Raw genomic sequence first — 19,223 nt, forward strand, 5'->3', positions numbered from 1 at the left:
TGGTCGCAGCGACCGCTTTGGCAGCCGGACAGCCCGTCCAGAGGGGCAGCCCAGAGGAGGCAGCCTTACGCCTCCTTCAATCGAGCCGGCCCGAGCTGCTGTCTCCGGCGGCGAAGGCCATCATCGCCCAGGCGCGGGCAGGGTCCACAGCGCCCCCCTCGGTCTCGACAGACGTCAGCCCAGACCCGGACGAGTTGGATCGCCTGCTGGCGGACTCCGGGTCGGACGCTGAGGGGGGGGAAATGTGGGGCCCTACTCCACATATCTTTAGTGCTCGTCGCCACTATCCCAAGGCTCCTTGCGCGCTGCCGGTTTCCCTCTCCCCGCTCGTTCGGGGATAACCGGTCCCGCGCGAGGGGGCTATAATAGAAGGCTCGTGCCGCCGTCTCGTCCTCTTGGTCCCTGCCTCTTCGATCCTGCTGCTTCGCTCCTGACGCTTCTCCACGGAAACGACCCGCAGCCCCCCCGGACGACGACCCCGCACAGCCTTAGACGACGCCCGCGCTTACGTGAGATTAAAGATGTTCGTTATACGGCCCACTGTGTGTTTGTCATGCACATCCCTCGGGCAGAGAAATCGCCCACAAGCTCTATAACTCCATCTACACTTGTGTCCACAGTATCACTACAGAGTGCCACCTTGTTGTCAACTCTTGTCGGTTTGCTAAGAAGGTCAGAAGATCCTGTGAGTCGTCAGCAGAATATGAACTGTGGCGAGAAGGCTGCGAAAACTGTGCAAGCACAATTATCCTAAATGTTGACTTAAACTCTCTTGCCCGTGGAATGGGAGACTTCATTCTAACAGTACTAAACAGGTTTTCGAGGGCATCTTAGCTCAGCCTACTCAGCATGAGAAACCTGAAGTTATGTTTAAAAATATAATACTCTCTGAGCTGCAGAGCACACAATGTTGACAGTACAATTCTTGTTTGCATTGGTTTCCAACACCCCTTACCCAGCTTGTCTGTGATCTGCAGCTCACTACACATGCTAACAAAGTGTGCGAGAAAGTCTTTTGCCTCATCTGCTTTCTGAGGGCAGCTTTCACTCAGGGCAATTTTTCTTGAACGCGAGCTCATTATTGTGAACCACCAGAACACCTGCTCAATGAAAAATGCAGTTGTAAGGGCCTCCTTGGCCAAGTGGTCATTCTGCACCAAGTACCGCAGACCTGCAGCAGTGGCGTGATGCAAAAGAGCATGTGCGGATGCCACATTCATTTTTTCGAAATGATTTGGATCCAGGTCTCGCAACTTCAAGTGAGGCATGAACTTGAGCTTGTGCCTGGAATCAATTTCACAAGCCTGCTTGATGCATTCTAGGGAGACCTGCAAGGACCATAGAACATCTTCATAGTGCAAGCAACTCATAAATTATGCATGCTTGCGACCCATGCTGCTTTATTGAATAAACGTTTCTTAAATTATGCTACTCATCTGCTCTCTTTACCTATTGTAAAAACAAAAGGCTACTAGTTTGAGTACGCATTCAGTACAAAAATGTTGTTACAAAACAAAAGCAAACATTCACAGCACAGAGAAAACATTTGCCCTTAAGTTAGAAGAAAGCAAAAAGTGTCTGAAGCTACTTGCTAAGGGGCTATTACACTAGCAGGACGCAATGGCAGTGGGGCCTGCCAACACTTTGTTTTTGTGATTTCTGCATCTACATCAGCACTGTACCATTTCAATTGAAAGACTGCCGCTGACCAATGGTTCCCCTTCCTGTGTCACATTAGCGTGACAGCCTGCTAAACCCCAAGCCAACTTGGCCCTCTGTCATTCTCACTCTCCTTCTTCCTTCATTACTTTTCTTTTTTTCATCACTTTATTTTTATTGCTAAAAAATTCTAGTTAAAGCTTCTCGCTTTCTCGGTTGGAGAATATCCACTGCCATGTAACAATTATACTTTGAGCAAAATATTCCTCGCAACTTTCCGAGTGAAGCAACAGATTTCTCTTCACATCAAAATTATGTGCCTTTGTACAGAGCCCCAAACATGTACAAACATTCAAGGTACCTTCTTTCATCAGTCGCTAATTGCACAACATTCCAGTAGGCTTGCTGTTCGTAACTATAACCAAACATATCTTGTGTACTGCAGCTCACATTGAGCCCGATATTACATTATTAGTATTGTTTACTTACATTATACCACCACTTACTAAAAAATGATGCCTGCTTTATACTGAGAGGTATAAGCATTATATTTCTGTACAAGCATTAATTTCAATAAATGCGGTAAGTGGTACTAATACAAGTTGAAAGACGTAATCTGAATTTGCAAATGAAGAAAGTTATAAGCACCGTTAAACTCAAACTCGAGGACATTAACTAAAAATGCACCCACGTATATGCAGTCCAGATGCATGTCAACAGCTTCAAATTTGGCTTGCTCTATTTTGAAGTTTGCACTAGCGTGTGCAGAGCAAGTGTTCACAACAGTAAAATCACAGCATATATGGCATACAGTCTGTGAGGCTCTCCTTGTTACTGGGGAGGTTATGCTTTTTCACTGTGGATATGTCCAAAGTTATCTGCTGCCCTCGTACCAAGAGGCCTCTCAGGTTTTTATGCAGATGTGGACAGTCAGCCAAGAAGTAGAGCTGCCTTCCTCCACCACAAGGGTGAGGGCATGACACACTTGGTTTCCCATATTTTGTCACTTGGATGCCACAGAGTCGCCAAATGGCCGTCTTGCCTGGTCCCATATCGGTTACTGCTGCACCGATGGTAATGCCAACGTCTTCCTCACGGCGAAGGATTGCGAAAAGGCAACTTTTCACCTCCTCTGCATTGAATGAGGAAGCTGCAAAGAACAAACATCATGATCAATAATGTATCAGATAAAAGGTAAACTGCGCAAATAAAACGGGACACTAGACGAAGGAACAAAAACTACAACACGGGCGCAATTTTTGTTCCTTTGTCTAGTGTCCCGTTTTCTTCGCACAGTTTACCTTTTATCTGCGATGAATCAACTCGCCCGCAAAAATATTCTACTCCAATAATGTATCAGATAGCATATAACATTTCAAAATATCTTCAAATCCCTCCCTATCACAAAGTGCAGCGCCCTCCAGTATCTTCCAGTACGAAACAAGTATTTTTTTTCTCATTGGTTTTTACTAGGAATGCTGGCACTCTGCGAGATTCACTAGATCTGTGCTGTGAAGACACTGGTAGCGCTGCTACGATGGGAGAAAAAGCTGGGACTTGCTTTATAAGCTGGGTGGCCCAATGGTATTTTGCATGGCACTCGGAAATGCGCTGTACGCGCGCGCTAGAGCCGCACTGTTCCCAGTATCATTATGAAAATAATCCGAAGTCCGAAAACTGGGGAGCCGGGACAGAGGAAATGAAAAAGTATTTTCCTGCTAAGCGCTGTTTTCATGAAACACATTGGGCACCTGAGTTGAAAATGAGGGCAGATTGTTTTTCGTTCGAGATTTTAGATGGGCGAGTCTACCTTTCTTAAGCAACCTCGATCGACGCAGCTGGTATATGCACATCACTCACTGTGTCAGGCAATTAACTGACAACTGAAAAAATAAACGAATAATGTAGGCTACCGTCAAAAACTTGATCATTTTTTGTGAAAGCGCTGGAACACGATGATTACTGCCAAAATGCTTACTGTGGCTCAATCGCTGGCTTCAAACAAGGTCTAAGCATTAGCTAGCGTACCAGCCAAGTAAAAACAGCTGATTGAAAAAAATATAACGGGGAAAAAAATAGCTTGCCGAACGATGAAACACTGGGTGAAAAAAAAAAAGAACATACAGCGCTTGCGATGTAAGTCCAGTACGCGTTTCTAAGTTTTTCAGTGCTCTTTCCTGCACTACGTAGGAAACAGCTAGCCGCGCCCTCGGTCATTACCACGCTTTCTGAAATGTTTACATATGACTAAGATTTAGTTACAACCAAAATATGACTCTTGCCACTCCGTGTGCCGGTTGTGGAGCTTTTTAAAGCAATATTCCTTGAAGATTTGTGCTGGAGCTTAGTGTTTAGCAACAATTACGAGCGTAGTAGCAGAGCACGACCGAACAACCGACGCTGTGAAACACGATCTTTTAAAATGTTTTGCATGCATATCATGGTGCACATAGACATCCAGAATGTTACTGTCAAGTTTCGAGAGCTAGCAGCATGCTCCAGTGCTCAATAAGTTGCAGTCGTTATAGCGGTGGCCATAGTCTCTACACTTCGAAACGTGAAAGTCCCAACCCCAAAATATTGAGGCGGACTTAAAATGCAAAGGCAATTTTGACCGGAACAGCGCGCACTAAGACACAGACAAGAAGAGAGACACGACACACACGAGCGCTGACTTTCAACTGGTGTTTATTGTTTGGAATGAGGCATATATACACAGTTCCAACAACACAAGGAAAACAACCATCCTTCATTGATTCATAGTCAATTCATGCATGTCACACTGAACAAGGACGATAACAACATTATCATTTTCCCTTCCCTAAAAATGCCAATTCTTTTGAACTGATCGATAAAGAGGGGCTACTGACGCATGCGTCTTTAGACCAGGCGATGTGCGCTGCTTCGATTATTTCGCGTGTTAATTGGTCACTGTGTTTACTTAAAATTTGTGTGCTAGTGAAGTCAGGGTGGCAAGTTTTGTTTTCACAGTCTCTACAATGAATCCCGAGATGCCCTTTTACTGTGTTATGCACGTTATTATTGTGCTCCTTCAGGCGTTCATTGAGGCATCTCCCCGTCTGACCCACATACAGCTTGCCGCATGACAAGGGAATGGCATACACTACACCTTCTTCACATGACACGAATCGATTTTCATGCTTGATGTCGCAATCTCTGGGAACGAAATCAGTATTAACCATTTTGCACATCTTCCCTAGCTTATCTGGAGCCGAAAATATAACCTTAACTCGTGCTCTATTCGCTGTCTTTTTTAGTCTGTGGGAGAAATGATGAATGTAAGGTACAACAGTAATTATTTCTTTTTCCTTCCGCGTCTCTGAATCTGCCTGCTTCCCTTTTCCATTTTTGCTCAAGCTACTGAGAATAGATTCGGACACTGATACTAGTGGCTGCTTGGGATAACCAGCCTTAACGAGCCAATCGGTTTGGAGAAGGAAACTATCTTGCATGGAGTGCATGCAGGATTTGTTACGCGCGTTGTGATAGCATGACTTCACCACAGCACGTTTCACCAGCTTAGAATAAGATGAAGTAAAAGAGAGCAATGGCTTTCTGCTTCGTGGCTGGTAAGACCAACACATGTGATGGTGCATTAATCTGAGTTTGAGGTCTAAAAATTGGATGACATTGTTTTCTGGCACTTCAGTGGTTAGTATGAGGGGATGAAGGCACTCTACAAAGTTAGCTTTGATCTGCGTAAAGATTGCGTCAAATTCTGCCACATTAGAGTCTATAAGAACGAGAAAGTCATCTACATATCGAAAACATTGTACAACCTTTGACCCTTTCAATTTTTCTTGAAGCATTCTACCCTTTTGTGCTAACCACAAGTCACTAAGCACGGAAGCTATGCATGACCCGATGCAAACTCCTCGTTTTTGCAGGTAAAACTCACCATCCCAGGAAATGAAGGCAGAAGTTAAATACACTTGAAGTAGTTCTAAAAAGCCTTCGGCGGATATGCCGTTCTTGTTTTGGAATTCAATTACTCCTTGCTGGTCAATACATTCTTCTAAGCACGCGAAGAGCTCGTCATGTGGTAGTGAATAATATAGGTCCTTGACGTCAAAGGAGCAGGCCATCAGTCCCTTGTTCTTGTTAGTTTCTAAAAACTGGATTACATCCTGCGATTTTTTTAATTGGAAAGGATCGTCCAACGTGAGTGAATTTAAGATCTTCTTTAGAAAAACGGCTACATTTTTTGCCATGTGCCTCTCTCAGATACGATCACACGAAACGGACACTCTGGTTTGTGGGTTTTTGCGCTAAAAAACACTTGTAAACTAAGGCCTTCACTTTTATCGGCTTTTTTTGTTAACAGATCAAGGTTAAGTTTTTTGCACACTCTCTTGGCCTTAGCTTTAATTCTTTTCAGATTAAGGTTATTGGCCACAGAAAACGAAGACTGAGTAGCTTCCCTACCCTTCTTGACGTACAAATGGGAGGGTAGCACTAGGAATCCCCCTTCCTTGTCGGCTGAGAGCAAACGCAGCGAACTTCCCTTCAAATTCGAGACAGTTCGCCGAACCGAGACGGTGTTCACTGGGGCCTTGCAACGCAGAAGCGCATCAACTCCTTCAGACACGCACCTATCGGATTCTGCCACCGGTGCCAACCTGGACACCTGCCTCACCATGCTCAGAAGTTCTGCGGGCGACCTTTTGGGTTCCGTGGCGTACTTCGGTCCCTGGGAGAGAACACGACGCACTTCCGTAGGCAGCGACACGTTCCCTGCGGTGTGTATTACATTCTCTGTCGAGTGTTTCTTTCTGGCCGGTGATGCCCGGAGCTGGAAAAGTGTTTAGTGCCACAAGAAGTCAGCCGTTGTGTTCGCTAAATCAGAAAGTTCTTTCCATTTCTTCTTTCTATGAGGTGGGGCTTCGGTTCTTTGCAGCAGAAGAAAAAGACTGCGCCTGTAAAACGGAGCTTGTCTGTTCCATTCAGCCTTCAGGATGTGGCAAATTCTTGAGCAATGGCCCTGCAAAGGCTGGAATCCTCCAAACAGCTGCAGAACGTACGTTGGAACACGTTTTTCCTTGACGAGAAAAGCCAATGATCGAGCGTTGCATACGGCGACAGCAATGTAGGTGACGAGAATACATGGATGGACGGACAGACAATTAATAGGGCCCGATGTACTAGAAATGAAATTCGTTAAAACAGACGCTTGGGCAAGTTGGTAACTCATTTTGACCGGAACAGCACGCACTAAGACACAGACAAGAAGAGAGACACGACACGTTGTTAGCACAAAAGGGTAGAATGCTTCAAGAAAAATTGAAAGGGTCAAAGGTTGTACAATGTTTTCGATATGTAGATGACTTTCTCGTTCTTATAGACTCTAATGTGGAAGAATTTGACGCAGTCTTTACGCAGATCAAAGCTAACTTTGTAGAGCGCCTTCATCCCCCCATACTAACCACTGATGTGCCAGAAAACAATGTCATCCAATTTTTAGACCTCAAACTCAGATTAATGCACCATCACATGTGTTGGTCTTACCAGCCACGAAGCAGAAAGCCATTGCTCTCTTTTACGTCATCTCATTCTAAGCTGGTGAAACGTGCTGTGGTGAAGTCATGCTATCACAACGCGCTTAACAAATCCTGCATGCACTCCATGCAAGATAGTTTCCTTCTCCAAACCGATCGGCTCGTTAAGGCTGGTTATCCCAAGGAGCTACTAGTATCAGTGTCCGAATCTATTCTCAGTAGCTTGAGCAAAAATGGAAAAGGGAAGCAGGCAGATTCAGAGACGCGGAAGGAAAAAGAAATAATTACTGTTGTACCTTACATTCATCATTTCTCCCACAGACTAAAAAAGATAGCGAATAGAGCACGAGTTAAGGTTATATTTTCGGCTCCAGATAAGCTAGGGAAGATGTGCAAAATGGTTAATACTGATTTCGTTCCCAGAGATTGCGACATCAAGCATGAAAATGGATTCGTGTCATGTGAAGAAGGTGTAGTGTATGCCATTCCCTCGTCATGCGGCAAGCTGTATGTGGGTCAGACGGGGAGATGCCTCAATGAACGCCTGAAGGAGCACAGTAATAACGTGCATAACACAGTAAAAGGGCATCTCGGGATTCATTGTAGAGACTGTGAAAACAAAACTTGCCACCCTGACTTCACTAGCACACAAATTTTAAGTAAACACAGTGACCAATTAACACGCGAAATAATCGAAGCAGCGCACATCGCCTGGTCTAAAGACGCATGCGTCAGTAGCCCCTCTTTATCGATCAGTTCAAAAGAATTGGCATTTTTAGGGAAGGGAAAATGATAATGTTGTTATCGTCCTTGTTCAGTGTGACATGCATGAATTGACTATGAATCAATGAAGGATGGTTATTTTCCTTGTGTTGTTGGAACTGTGTATATATGCCTCGTTCCAAACAATAAACACCAGTTGAAAGTCAGCGCTCGTGTGTGTCGTTTCTCTCTTCTTGTCTGTGTCTTAGTGCGCGCTGTTCCGGTCAAAATGAGTTACCAACTTGCCCAAGCATCTGTTTTAGCAAAGGCAATGATATGCATTTCAGTTATCTCCGTTGTGTAGTTCAATAAAGAAAAAAAATATTCGTTGTGTAGTGGTTAGCGTCTATTGCTGGTAAACCGTGGGTTCCTGGTTCGAATCCTGTCAGCGCTTGGCACTGAAGTTTTTTTCTTACTAATTCTTTTTTATTCTACGTGAGCTACTTTATTCCATTTTAGTTTTTATTCAAGCCTTTGGTTTTTCTGGGGTACCGTTGCCACCCGTACGAGCGTGCCAGTAAACCGCGTGTCAGTAAGCCACGTCCCAGTATGCATCCTCCCAGTCTCCGACGCCACATTGATCCGATAATCCGGCATGGCGCGGGACGCTGGGCCCCAGTGGCGCAGGGTTTTGCAATAGGGATATCAATGCACTGCTGGAATTACATTAGAGAAAAGCATAACACTTATAGTACATTGATAGCATCAGAAAAAACCTCGAGTCTTTATTATACGCCAACGTCCTGACCCAATTTCTGTCGATTCATGACCCTGCTGTCCATGTTTTCGTCCTGGCTGACCTCAACATATGTCAGCATTGGATTGAGGAATTCAAATTTCCTGTCAATGCAGTTAAGTCCTGAACAATGACACTCATGAGACTTTGCTCTCCTCCTGGCACACTGATCCTTGCTCTTGAACATCATGAAATCAGGATTGTAACCTCTGTGCTCGGTGTTGAGCTAGATGTGCAACTGTTACTCACAGCCCATGTCCACCAAAAGTTGGCAAATGATACCTTCCGCGCAATTAATGGAATGCCACTAAACATGTTTCAGCAGCTGTACACAGCTCTTGGTTTGCTGCTTCTCAATTATTGCATTATTTTAGCATTGGTAAATGATGCTATGGAGTTTAGACGAAGAAAATATGACAATTTGCAGTATGTTGATGTGCCAGCTTACTAATAAAGAATAAAGCAGCAGTTTAGTTTGGCTAAGCATAGATATACATGCAGAAGTGTATTTCCACTCGTCTAGCTAAGTTTTGCATCACTTAGCTTTGCTTTACACGTCTTACCACATTTGGGCAAGTTCTTACTGGGTGCTCTAATCTTTTATCAGAATGAAGGAGAACCAATTAAGGTCTTTGCTGCAACTTTTTCAGAGGAGAAGACACAAAAGACAACTTTCAAAACGCAGCATGAAAGACTGGCAGCGCAGCATATAAGGAAACTGGCTACCGAGAGGGCACAGTGGTTTAATGTAGTAGCCAGCAAAGCTGATCTCTCTGCTTTGGTCCCAGTTTGAAACACTGGCACGGAGTTTCTTTCGCGCAGTTGCATAAGGAGGCTTCATAGCTAGTCTAGCAAACTCCATGAATGCGGGTAGAAATGCTTCTCCGTTAAACGTTTTAGCTTGTCCAACCCTGCATGGCAACATGCCGTTGCTTTGAGCCTGACCATATGTAAAACCATTGCTCGAAATTAAAAAGCAACTATCCAGTCACTTACATGTGAAGTGGTAGGCCACTGCTTGCTTCCATCTGCTTGTGATGCCAGCCAGCATAAAGACTAGTGTATGTGTACCAAGTTCTTCTTTGGCAGATGGATTTGATGGGCCTATTGTTGGCTGTCCTGAAAAATCCAAGCACAGAGTTATATCAAGGTGCGGGCATTACCAATTAAGGAGATTATAAACTGAAAGCAATCTTCTGATCCAATTTAATGCATTTAGATGGTTCTTATTCTCACAAAAGCTAAATGCATTGAAAGTGCCGCAATATGGATGCATTAAAAGTGCAAAATGTCACGCTGACAACGTAGTTCATTATATTTCATGACAAGCATTTTGTTCGAATACCTTGGACTAGTCCCAGCATGCAAATGACTTTTGAGGTTCCCAGTCTCTGTATGCAAAATACTGATCTAATGTGGTATACTATCAATGCAGACTCTGAAAAAATATTTGCCGCACCTATGATACATCTTGATGATGCATCATAATCCAGTCCAGGCGAAATCTGCATTTCATCCATCAAAAGGCAGGCGTGCCTCTCTTCTTGAGCCATGGTAGCCACCTTCTCATTCAGGGCAGCAAAAGCCTCATCCAGAATCCCTGTGGAAGCACAGTCAAGGAGCAAATACAAGTGAGAATGTTGTGAGCTTTAAAGTTAAAAGACTGAAATTTACCTTGCCTCAACTTGATGTGCTCGGTATGGTTCTGTAGGGTCCTTACTGATGACAAGGTGACAACATTCTCCTTCCCAAATTCGTACCATTTGTTGCAACAGGCAACCTTCACGTGGAGAGCTTTTTGAGGCGTACCAGGAGACCACGAGCCCCCTCTCATTGAGCCCTTTTCTAAAGCCCTGATTTGATCACTTGAAAGGATATGGCCCAGGGACTCGAGTAGCTTATCGTTTTCACTTTCTGCTTCCGACGCCGCTTTTGCTCCAGGTTAAGCCGTTGCTCCAGTTCCAGCACCCGGTCTTTTTTCGAGGTTCCTGCACACAGATAAAAATGTGCTGACTGAAGATACACTTCATGCTTATCCAGTGCAAGAAGTGCAATAGTTTATGAGACAGCAGGCTAATCTGTGGCACAATAAGGGCTGGCTACCTAATTTACTGTTAGCAATACCATGCTCAGAAAGTGGACTATTGTCTCATCTCCCAGTGCTGAAGTAGCCTGCCGTTTAGATAGTGTGCAAGAGCTTGCTGGCTGCCCTGTCATTTCCATTGCCCCAACTTCCAATGCTCAAGCAGGTTGCCCTTTTGGTGGTGCGTAAGGTGTCGCTGGCTGCTCTGGCATTTCCAATCCTAAAGGAGGCTTTCCATTGGGTGGTGTGTTAGGTGTTGACTGCTCTGGAGTTTCGAAACCTGCAGAATTAGTATTATACAAAGGAAATCCAATGTTCAATTTTCATATCCTTAGCTGGACACTAAAAGATCTCGTATGTTGAGACTGAATGCATATTATGGGCAGTCACAGGTGTAGCACACTGATACGACTGTTGAGGTGTTAAATCTTTTGTCAAGAAATGCAGAATGAAAACTTTGCACCTCGTAATTTTTATACATGACACATCCATTGCGTGATCAAGCTGAATGTATTCACCTAACGTCGATAGGGACGGCTCAACAGCCATGCTGCTTTCCACAGCCTGCAAAGGCGTGCCTGCATGAACAAGAGTACATTGTTGATTTTGCAATGAATAAAGAGTTAGTTATAAACCTGCAGAATTAGTATTATACAAAGAAAATCCTAATGTTCAGTATTCATATCGTTCGCTGGACAATAAAAGATCTCATATGCTGATACTTAATGCATGTTCCGGGCAGTCAAAGGCACAGTGCACTGATACGGTTGATCAGGTGAAAAATGCAGAATGGAAACATTGCACCTCATAATTTTCACGCACGACACATCAATTGTGTGATCAAGCTGAATGCATTCACCTAACGTCGGTAGGGACGGTTCAACAGTCATGCCGTTTTCCACAGTCTGCAAAGGCATGCCTGCATGAACAAGAGTACATTGTTGATTTTGCAATGAAAGAAGAGTTAGTACCAAAGCTGCAGAATTAGTATTATACAAAGAAAATCCTAATATTCGGTATTCATATCGTTCGCTGGACACTAAAAGATCTCCTATGCTGATACTTAATGCATGTTCCGGGCAGTCACAGGCACAGTGCACTGATACGGTTGATCAGGTGAAAATGCAGAATGGAAACTTTGCACCTCATAATTTTCATGCACAACACATCAATCTCGTGATCAAGCTGAATGTATTCACCTAACGTCAGTAGGGACGGTTTAACAGCCATGCCGTTTTCCACAGTCTGCAAAGGCGTGCCTGCATGAACAAGAGTACATTGTTGATTTTGCAATGAAAGAAGAGTTAGTTCCAGACCTGCAGAATTAGTATTATTCAAAGAAAATCCTAATGTTCAGTATTCATATCGATGGCTGGACACTAAAAGATCTCATATGCTGATACTTAATTCATGTTCCGGGCAGTCACAGGCACAATACACTGATACGGCTGATCAGGTGAAAAATGCAGAATGGAAACTTTGCACTTGATAATTTTCATGCACGACACATCTATTGCGTGATCAAGCTGAATGTATTCACCTAACGTCGCTGGGGACGGTTGAACAGCGATACTGTTTTCCAATGCCTACATGCTGCTTTCCAGTGCCTGCCGGAACAAGAGTACATTATTGATATTCCAATGAATGGATAGTTAAGAGCAATGCAAGCTTTGAAATTCCAAATGGTTAGCTGACCAGAAAACACTCCAGGCACCGCATCTCGCTTAAGCCGTTTTTTTCCTTTGCAGTAGGACCACTCAAACTGGTCTGCTGTGAAATGATCCTGCATAGAATTTTATGCAGAAGAAAAACATAAGCATATACGAACACTGCTGACTGAATTTGTATTTAAAAAAGGTCCATGTGCAACAGGTGATGCACAATGCAATCATGATTGGTTTGTGGGGTTTAACGTCCCATAGTGACAGATTATGAGAGACGTCACAATGAAATCATGAATTGATGACCAATTTCTAATGACCTCCACAACGGGAGTATGAAAAATAGCAGTAATTATGCATTACCACATACCGCGCGATTTTCCACTGCTGTCGCAGGTGAATTTACAACCACAACTTCAACCGCAGCTTCGCGGTGACGTTAACTGTCACAGTGGCGAATAAACGGCACCAACAACACACAACTGAACCGCAAGAAAGAAAATCGAGACATTAAAATTACGGCAAAGGATGTAGTTTGTGCCTGTTAAAACCCCAGTCGACCAGAGAAAAAGCCGGCACAACAGGCAATTTTCGTGCAAGTTATGAACCGAGTTGTTTAGTTACCTTCAGACGTATGTACATTAGCTTCACGTTAAATTCTGCACTTTACTGTCGTTCGTAACCCCCTTCATTAAACGGCAATTCGAGAGTGAAAACAGCCGTACATCAGTAGAAAGTTAGGGGGAAATATAAGGAAGGCCAGCAAATATTGCACGGGAAGTAATAATGTGGCTCACGAAACGATGAGGCTACAGTCAGTAAAAGCAGGCGATGCAGAATTATATACCGCCAGCATATTATACTACAAGAGCTGGTATTTCTCAAGTGCACCGCGAGCAATTCGAGCGAAGAGGTCGGCAGGTGCGCAAGCAAATAAACGTGTCTGTGAATCGCCCAAAAGTTAATAAACACAGCCATTTTACAGAAAACAAGCGCAAAGAATGCATTCAGATGAAATGAAGAGAACCTACCTCGCATATTCGCGCTCCTTTCGGGGCTGCTTTTATGCGGCCCATGCGTAAAAGCCATTGGAGTCGCCGACGTAAGACTAATCTTCCGCAGGGCACTGAATAAAACGCTTGGCCGCTTTTGGTGCGGTTTGTGCAGTTTGGTGCACTGCACCCCGTCATATTTGAAGATATCGTTCTTCACTGCACACCCATGCAACTAGAGCGCACAAAAAGGTGCGAGCACGCTGGAGAAAAAAACCAACGCAACGACAGCTGACGGCACTGCAAGCAGCGAGAAAAATGTTGCGCTTGTAAAGTTGGCTCCTCCTGTAGCGCTTCTCAAGTTTACTCCTCCTCCAAATGGAACGTTTGACGTCATCGCCAAGAGCGGCGCAGGGATATCAGTTGCGCAACTCTGCTCCCTAGGGAGCATATACAGGAACGCCAGTAGGGTCCTTTGACCAACGTCATCTGGCGCCAGATAGCGTAAATGTTGCAAAATCAAATAAGGGCGCATTTAAAGCCCGCCGTACCAACTGCTTCATGGCGCAATGAATTGACACTACTCACGTTAGCGCTGAGGGAATAAAATCTCTGTTCGAATCCTGTAGGTATAGTTTATTTCTCAGCTTTTTAAACGCAATGTCAAAATTAGCTGCCAAGATCCTTCCCCTTTAGGTGGCACTATGGGATCTTTTCAATTCCTATAATAGCCGCAAAAACCAGCCGTGAACAGAACCACGAAGTGATGGCACGACAACGACACAGTTCAGTTAGCTTCACCATAATCATTTCCTACCTTCAGTGAGTGTATGTTACCTTCAGGTTGCGTTTAGAGACACCTATCGGTAACATTCGCCGTTTAAGCCGCTCAAAGGCGACCAGTGAGGAGAAATGAGTTTCGGGACCCTACCAATGAGGGGTCGGAATTACGCCTCAGCGGGTTCAATGGCGATTGTTACCGAAAGGTGTCTCCGAACGCAACCTAAAGGTAACACACTCTCTGAAGGCAGGAAGTAATTAGGGAAAAGGTAATTTAATGGTGTTACCGTTTTCATGCCGTCACCTCGTGTCTCTGTTCACGGTTGGCTTTGCGGCTATTAAGAATTAAATACATCACAAAATGCAACCTAAACGGAAACATTCGGAGGAAAGATCTTTGTAGCTTATTTTAACGTTGCGGTTTAAAACAAAATTAGAAAAGGTTGCAGATACAGGCTTCAAACTTATGTTTTATTTGCTAAGGTGTCAGGTTAGTAGTGCTAATCCATTGCGCCATTGAAGCATTTTTGTTTCTTTAATGCATAGGAAAACGACCGTAAAAAAGTAAAACTCATCTTACTTAAACATGATCATGTCTAAAGTTACCGCACTGCTTAATACGAGCCCGCCAGATCCTGCATTTTCACAACTGCCGAACAGCTTTCAATAGCAGTCATAGAAAGCAGCAAGAATGCTAGGAGCATCACTGTAGATGCAATCACTACACAGAATTACCAATAATTCCTTCTTAAGAGCATTCTCTATTTCATCACACAGGGCCCGAAGTAAAGGTTGGTCGTCATGAAACCTTCGGGTCCTAGATTTTATCAGAGCCACCTTATATCTTTGCGTCACAAATTCTTGAAGCTCTGCCTTTACATTATTAATTTCTTTAACATAAGTTCCCGGCCTAGCCCTTTCCTACTCAAGTAACTCATAGTGCGGCCAAGCTTACGAATATGGTGTCTCCTCAGGAACGCGATTCTTGCAGAGGCTGCAAATGCGAAGGTTTTGGTCTCCTGTTTAAACAAGTCCCATTTTTGAAAAACTGACAGATAATGGCGTGACCATATGTCTTTCAAACAAGTAAATACAGCACGCTTAAAGATTTTATCTCAGAGCAGAGAGTTATTCATCTTCCACAGCTCCCACCAAGGGTGAAGTATGTGCCGATTGTACCTCCCTACCTGAAGAGATACCATACAATGGTCACTGAAGAAGATAGGTTGCACCCAGTAACCCAAAACATTTGCTGATGCGTCTGCAGAAACATCAATTATGTCAAGGTGGGCATTAGAGGAGAACTAAAAATGAGTGAAATGAATACTGTCGTCTTTTTCCTGCCCCACATCCACAAGATTATATTCACAAGCCAATAGTTAAGTAATGCAGCACTAGGCTCATATCTCTTACATAACACTGATCGGTCCTCATCCCTACAAACACAAACAAAATCTCCCTACAATATAATTTTGCGACCGTGCACAAATGGCTAAGTAATATAAAAAAAAATGCCTTCTTTCTCGCTGCTTTACGGGATCATGAACAGAAATAATTCGCCCATGCATACCGGAGATTGTGAAATCACAGCGTATAAGTCACCCCCGGTCATCTATGCAATAAGACATGTCTGTCATCACTAGCGTTTTGACCATGAATAGCCTACACCCTTCCGACAAGCCTCTGGCGTGGCTGACAATAGTGTTATTATATTCGGGCAAAAACGTCTCCAGAGCTGTTCCCGTCTCTTCATCAGAGGGCAACTTTGTTTCCTGAATTGCTGCTACAGACACGCATCATTTCTTTAAGAGATGCCTTAACTGCTGCTGCCTCCGACGATTACGCATACCCCTTACGTTAAGAGTAGCGACTTGATATGTAGCGACGACTTGATATGCAGCGACGCTAGCCATTCCTTGTACTAGGCCGATTCAACATCATCCCCTGGAGTGGGGTGGACCACCTGCAATTTCGCTGCCTTTCGGGCAGACATAAACCTCCTCTTTAAAGTCAAACTTCCCATGGTCTCTACACAGTGTGCCTTATGGCCAGCACCAACGATACACACCTCCTCATCTGCGGGACTCTTTAAAGGCGCTGTGCTGTCCATGTCTTCCTCTGAGACACTCAAGGCTTCGGCCCACGAACCTGAATGGAGCACATCGCTCGCTTCCACACTAACAGCCGAGAGAGAACCGGATGCGCCAGATGTTGACGCCACAAACGGCTCACTCATCATCAGCCTGACTATACCCACAGCAGGGCGAAGGCCTCTCCCATATTTCTCCACTTAACCCGGTTCTGTGCTAGCTGTATCCACTTGACCCCTGCGAACTTCTTAACCTCATCCGCCCACCTAACTTTCTGCGGCCCCTGCTACGCTTTCCTTCCCTTGGAATCCAGTTTGTTACCCTAAGCGACCATCGGTTATCCTCTCTTCACACTACATGTCGTGCCCATGTCCATTTCTTCTTAATTTCCACTAGAATGTCGGTAACTTGAGTTATTTCTCTGACCCACTCTGCACGCTTCCTATCTCTTAATGTTACCCCTACCATTTTTCATTTCATAGCCCACTGCGTTGTCCACAACTTAAGTAGAACCCTCTTGGTTAGCCTCCACGTTACAGCCCCATAGGTCAATACAGGTAAGATGCAACTGTTGTATACATTCCTCTCGAGCGATACCGGTAAGCTGCTAGTCATAATCGGCGAGTGCTTGCCAAATGCGCTCCATCCAAATCTTATTCTTATTCCCTTTTTATGGTCCGGATCTGCGGTTACTACCTGTCCTAAGTAGACATATTTGCCTACTACTTCCAGTACTTCACTACCTAATGTAAACTGCTGTTCCTTTCCGAAGCTGTTGAACATTACCTTAGTCTTCTGCATATTGATTTTCAAGCCTACATTTCTACTTTTCCTGTCTAGGTCACCAATCATTATTTGCAGTTCATCCCCCGAGTTGCTTAGCAAGGCAATGTCATCAGCAAATCGCAGATTACTGAGGTATCCTCCATCGGCCCTTATCACTAAATGCTCCCATTCCAAGTCTCTGAATACTTCCTCTAAGCAAGCTGTGAATAGTACTGGGGAGATTGCGTCTCCTTGCTTAACACCTTTCTTTATGAGAATTTGTTACTTTCTTTATGCAGAACTATGGTTGCTGTGCAGCCATTATATATATCTTCCAGCACTTTCACGTACGGCTCGTCTACCCCCTGATTTCGCAATGCCTGCATCAACGCCGAGGTTTCAACTGAATCAAAAGCTTTTTCGTAATCAATGAATGCTATGTATAAGGGCTGGTTATATTCCGAGCATTTTTCTATCACCTGATTGATGGTATGGATATGATCGATAGTAGAGTACCGTTTCCGAAACCCTGCTTGATCCTTTGCTTGATTGCAGTCTAAGGTTGTCCTGATTCTATTAGCGATTACCTTAGTAAATACCTGATACGTAACAGACAGTAAGCTGATCGGTCCGTAATTTTTAAGGTCCTTAGAGTCCCCTTTCTTGTGAATGAGGATAATGTTTGCATTCTTCCATGGTTTCGGTACCGTCGATGACACCAGGCACTGTGTATACAGGGTGGCCAGTTTTTCTAGCACGATATCCCCCCCGTCCTTCAGCATTTCTGTAGTTATCTGATCCTCTCCAGCTGATTTCCCCCTTTTCACAGTTTCTATTGCTTTCTTGACCTCGTCCTTCGTCACTGGTGGAGCCTCTGACTGTTTTTCCCTATCGCCGATCTCATTACGGTCCTGACTACTTTGGCTACTGTAGAGATCAGTATAGAACTCCTCGGCTACTTTGACTATCTTGTCCATATTAGTGATGACGTTGCCCACTTTGTCCCTTATCGCATACATCTGGTTTTTGCCTATGCCCAACTTCTTTACCGCTTTAAGGCTTCCCCCGTTCTTTACAGCATGCTCAATTTTCTCCATCTTATACTTCCTTATATCGGCCACCTTGCGCTTATTGATTAGCCTTGATATCTCGGCCAATTCGATCTGGTCTGTTGGATTGGAAGCTTTCATACTCTGGCGTTTATTAATCAAATCTTTCGTCTCGTTAGACAGCTTACCGGTATCCTCTCTAACTATGCTACCGCCTACTTCTACCGCGCACTCAGTAATGATATCTCTGAAATTATTGTTCATTGCTTCTAGGGTAATGTCGGCATCCTAAGTTAGAGCTGAATATCTATTCTGTAGCGAGATCCTGAACTCTTCTGCCCTCCCCCTAACCGCTAATTCGTTGATTGTTTTTTTTTTCTTACTAATCTGTTGCGCTCCTTCTTCAGGTTCAGGCTAATTCGGGACCTCACCATCCTGTGGTCACTGCATCGCACTTACCTCTACGATTACCTCTACATCTTGCATAATGGCGGGGGTTGAACACATTATGAAGTCGATTTCATTTTTAGTTTCTCCGTTAGGACTTTTGCATGTCCATTTCCGGTTCTTCCGTTTGCTGAAGAAGGTATTCATGATTCGTAAGTTATTGCGCTCTGCAAACTCAACTAGTAACTCCCCCCTGCTATTCCTACAACCAATGCCATAGTCACCTACTGCCTGGTCTCCTGCCTGCTTTTTCCCTACCTTGACATTGAAGTCGCCTATTAGCACAGTGTACTGCGTCTTTACTTTTAGCATTGCCGATTCTACATCTTCGTAGAAGCTTTCAACTGCCTGGTCATCATAACTACATGTAGGTGCATAGGCCTGTACAACCTTCAGTTTATATCGCTTATTAAACCTAATAACGATGCCTGCCACCCTCTCATTAATACTATAGAATTCATCTATATTACCCGCTATATACTTATTGACAAGGGAACCTACTCCTAGTTGTCGCTCCTCTGGTAAACCTCGATAACACAGTACATGCCCATCCTTCAGTACATTATATGCCTCATTCGGCCTCCTAACTTCACTAAGGCCTATGACATCCCATTTCATACCCTCTAGTTCCTCTAACAGCACTGCTAAACTAGCTTCACTAGCCAGGGTTCTAGCGTTAAACG

General features: G+C 44.2%; 1 protein-coding gene across 1 annotated transcript; it reads right to left on the reverse strand.

The window, feature by feature from the left end:
* Positions 1-693: 693 nt before the first annotated feature.
* LOC146184798 (uncharacterized) lies at positions 694-10,193 on the reverse strand. The gene is made up of 4 exons (XM_084608621.1): positions 10,133-10,193; positions 2,495-2,809; positions 956-1,348; positions 694-731 (listed from the first exon to the last, which is right to left on the reverse strand). Exons 1-4 carry the CDS (start codon positions 10,191-10,193, stop codon positions 694-696), a joined length of 807 nt encoding a protein of 268 aa, XP_084464747.1.
* Between the last annotated feature and the right edge of the window lie 9,030 nt (positions 10,194-19,223).

The sequence above is a fragment of the Amblyomma maculatum genome, chromosome 7, assembly GCF_055883805.1.
Source record: "Amblyomma maculatum isolate TAMU_Amacu chromosome 7, ASM5588380v1, whole genome shotgun sequence".
In the NCBI taxonomy this organism is placed as follows: Eukaryota; Metazoa; Arthropoda; class Arachnida; order Ixodida; family Ixodidae; genus Amblyomma; species Amblyomma maculatum.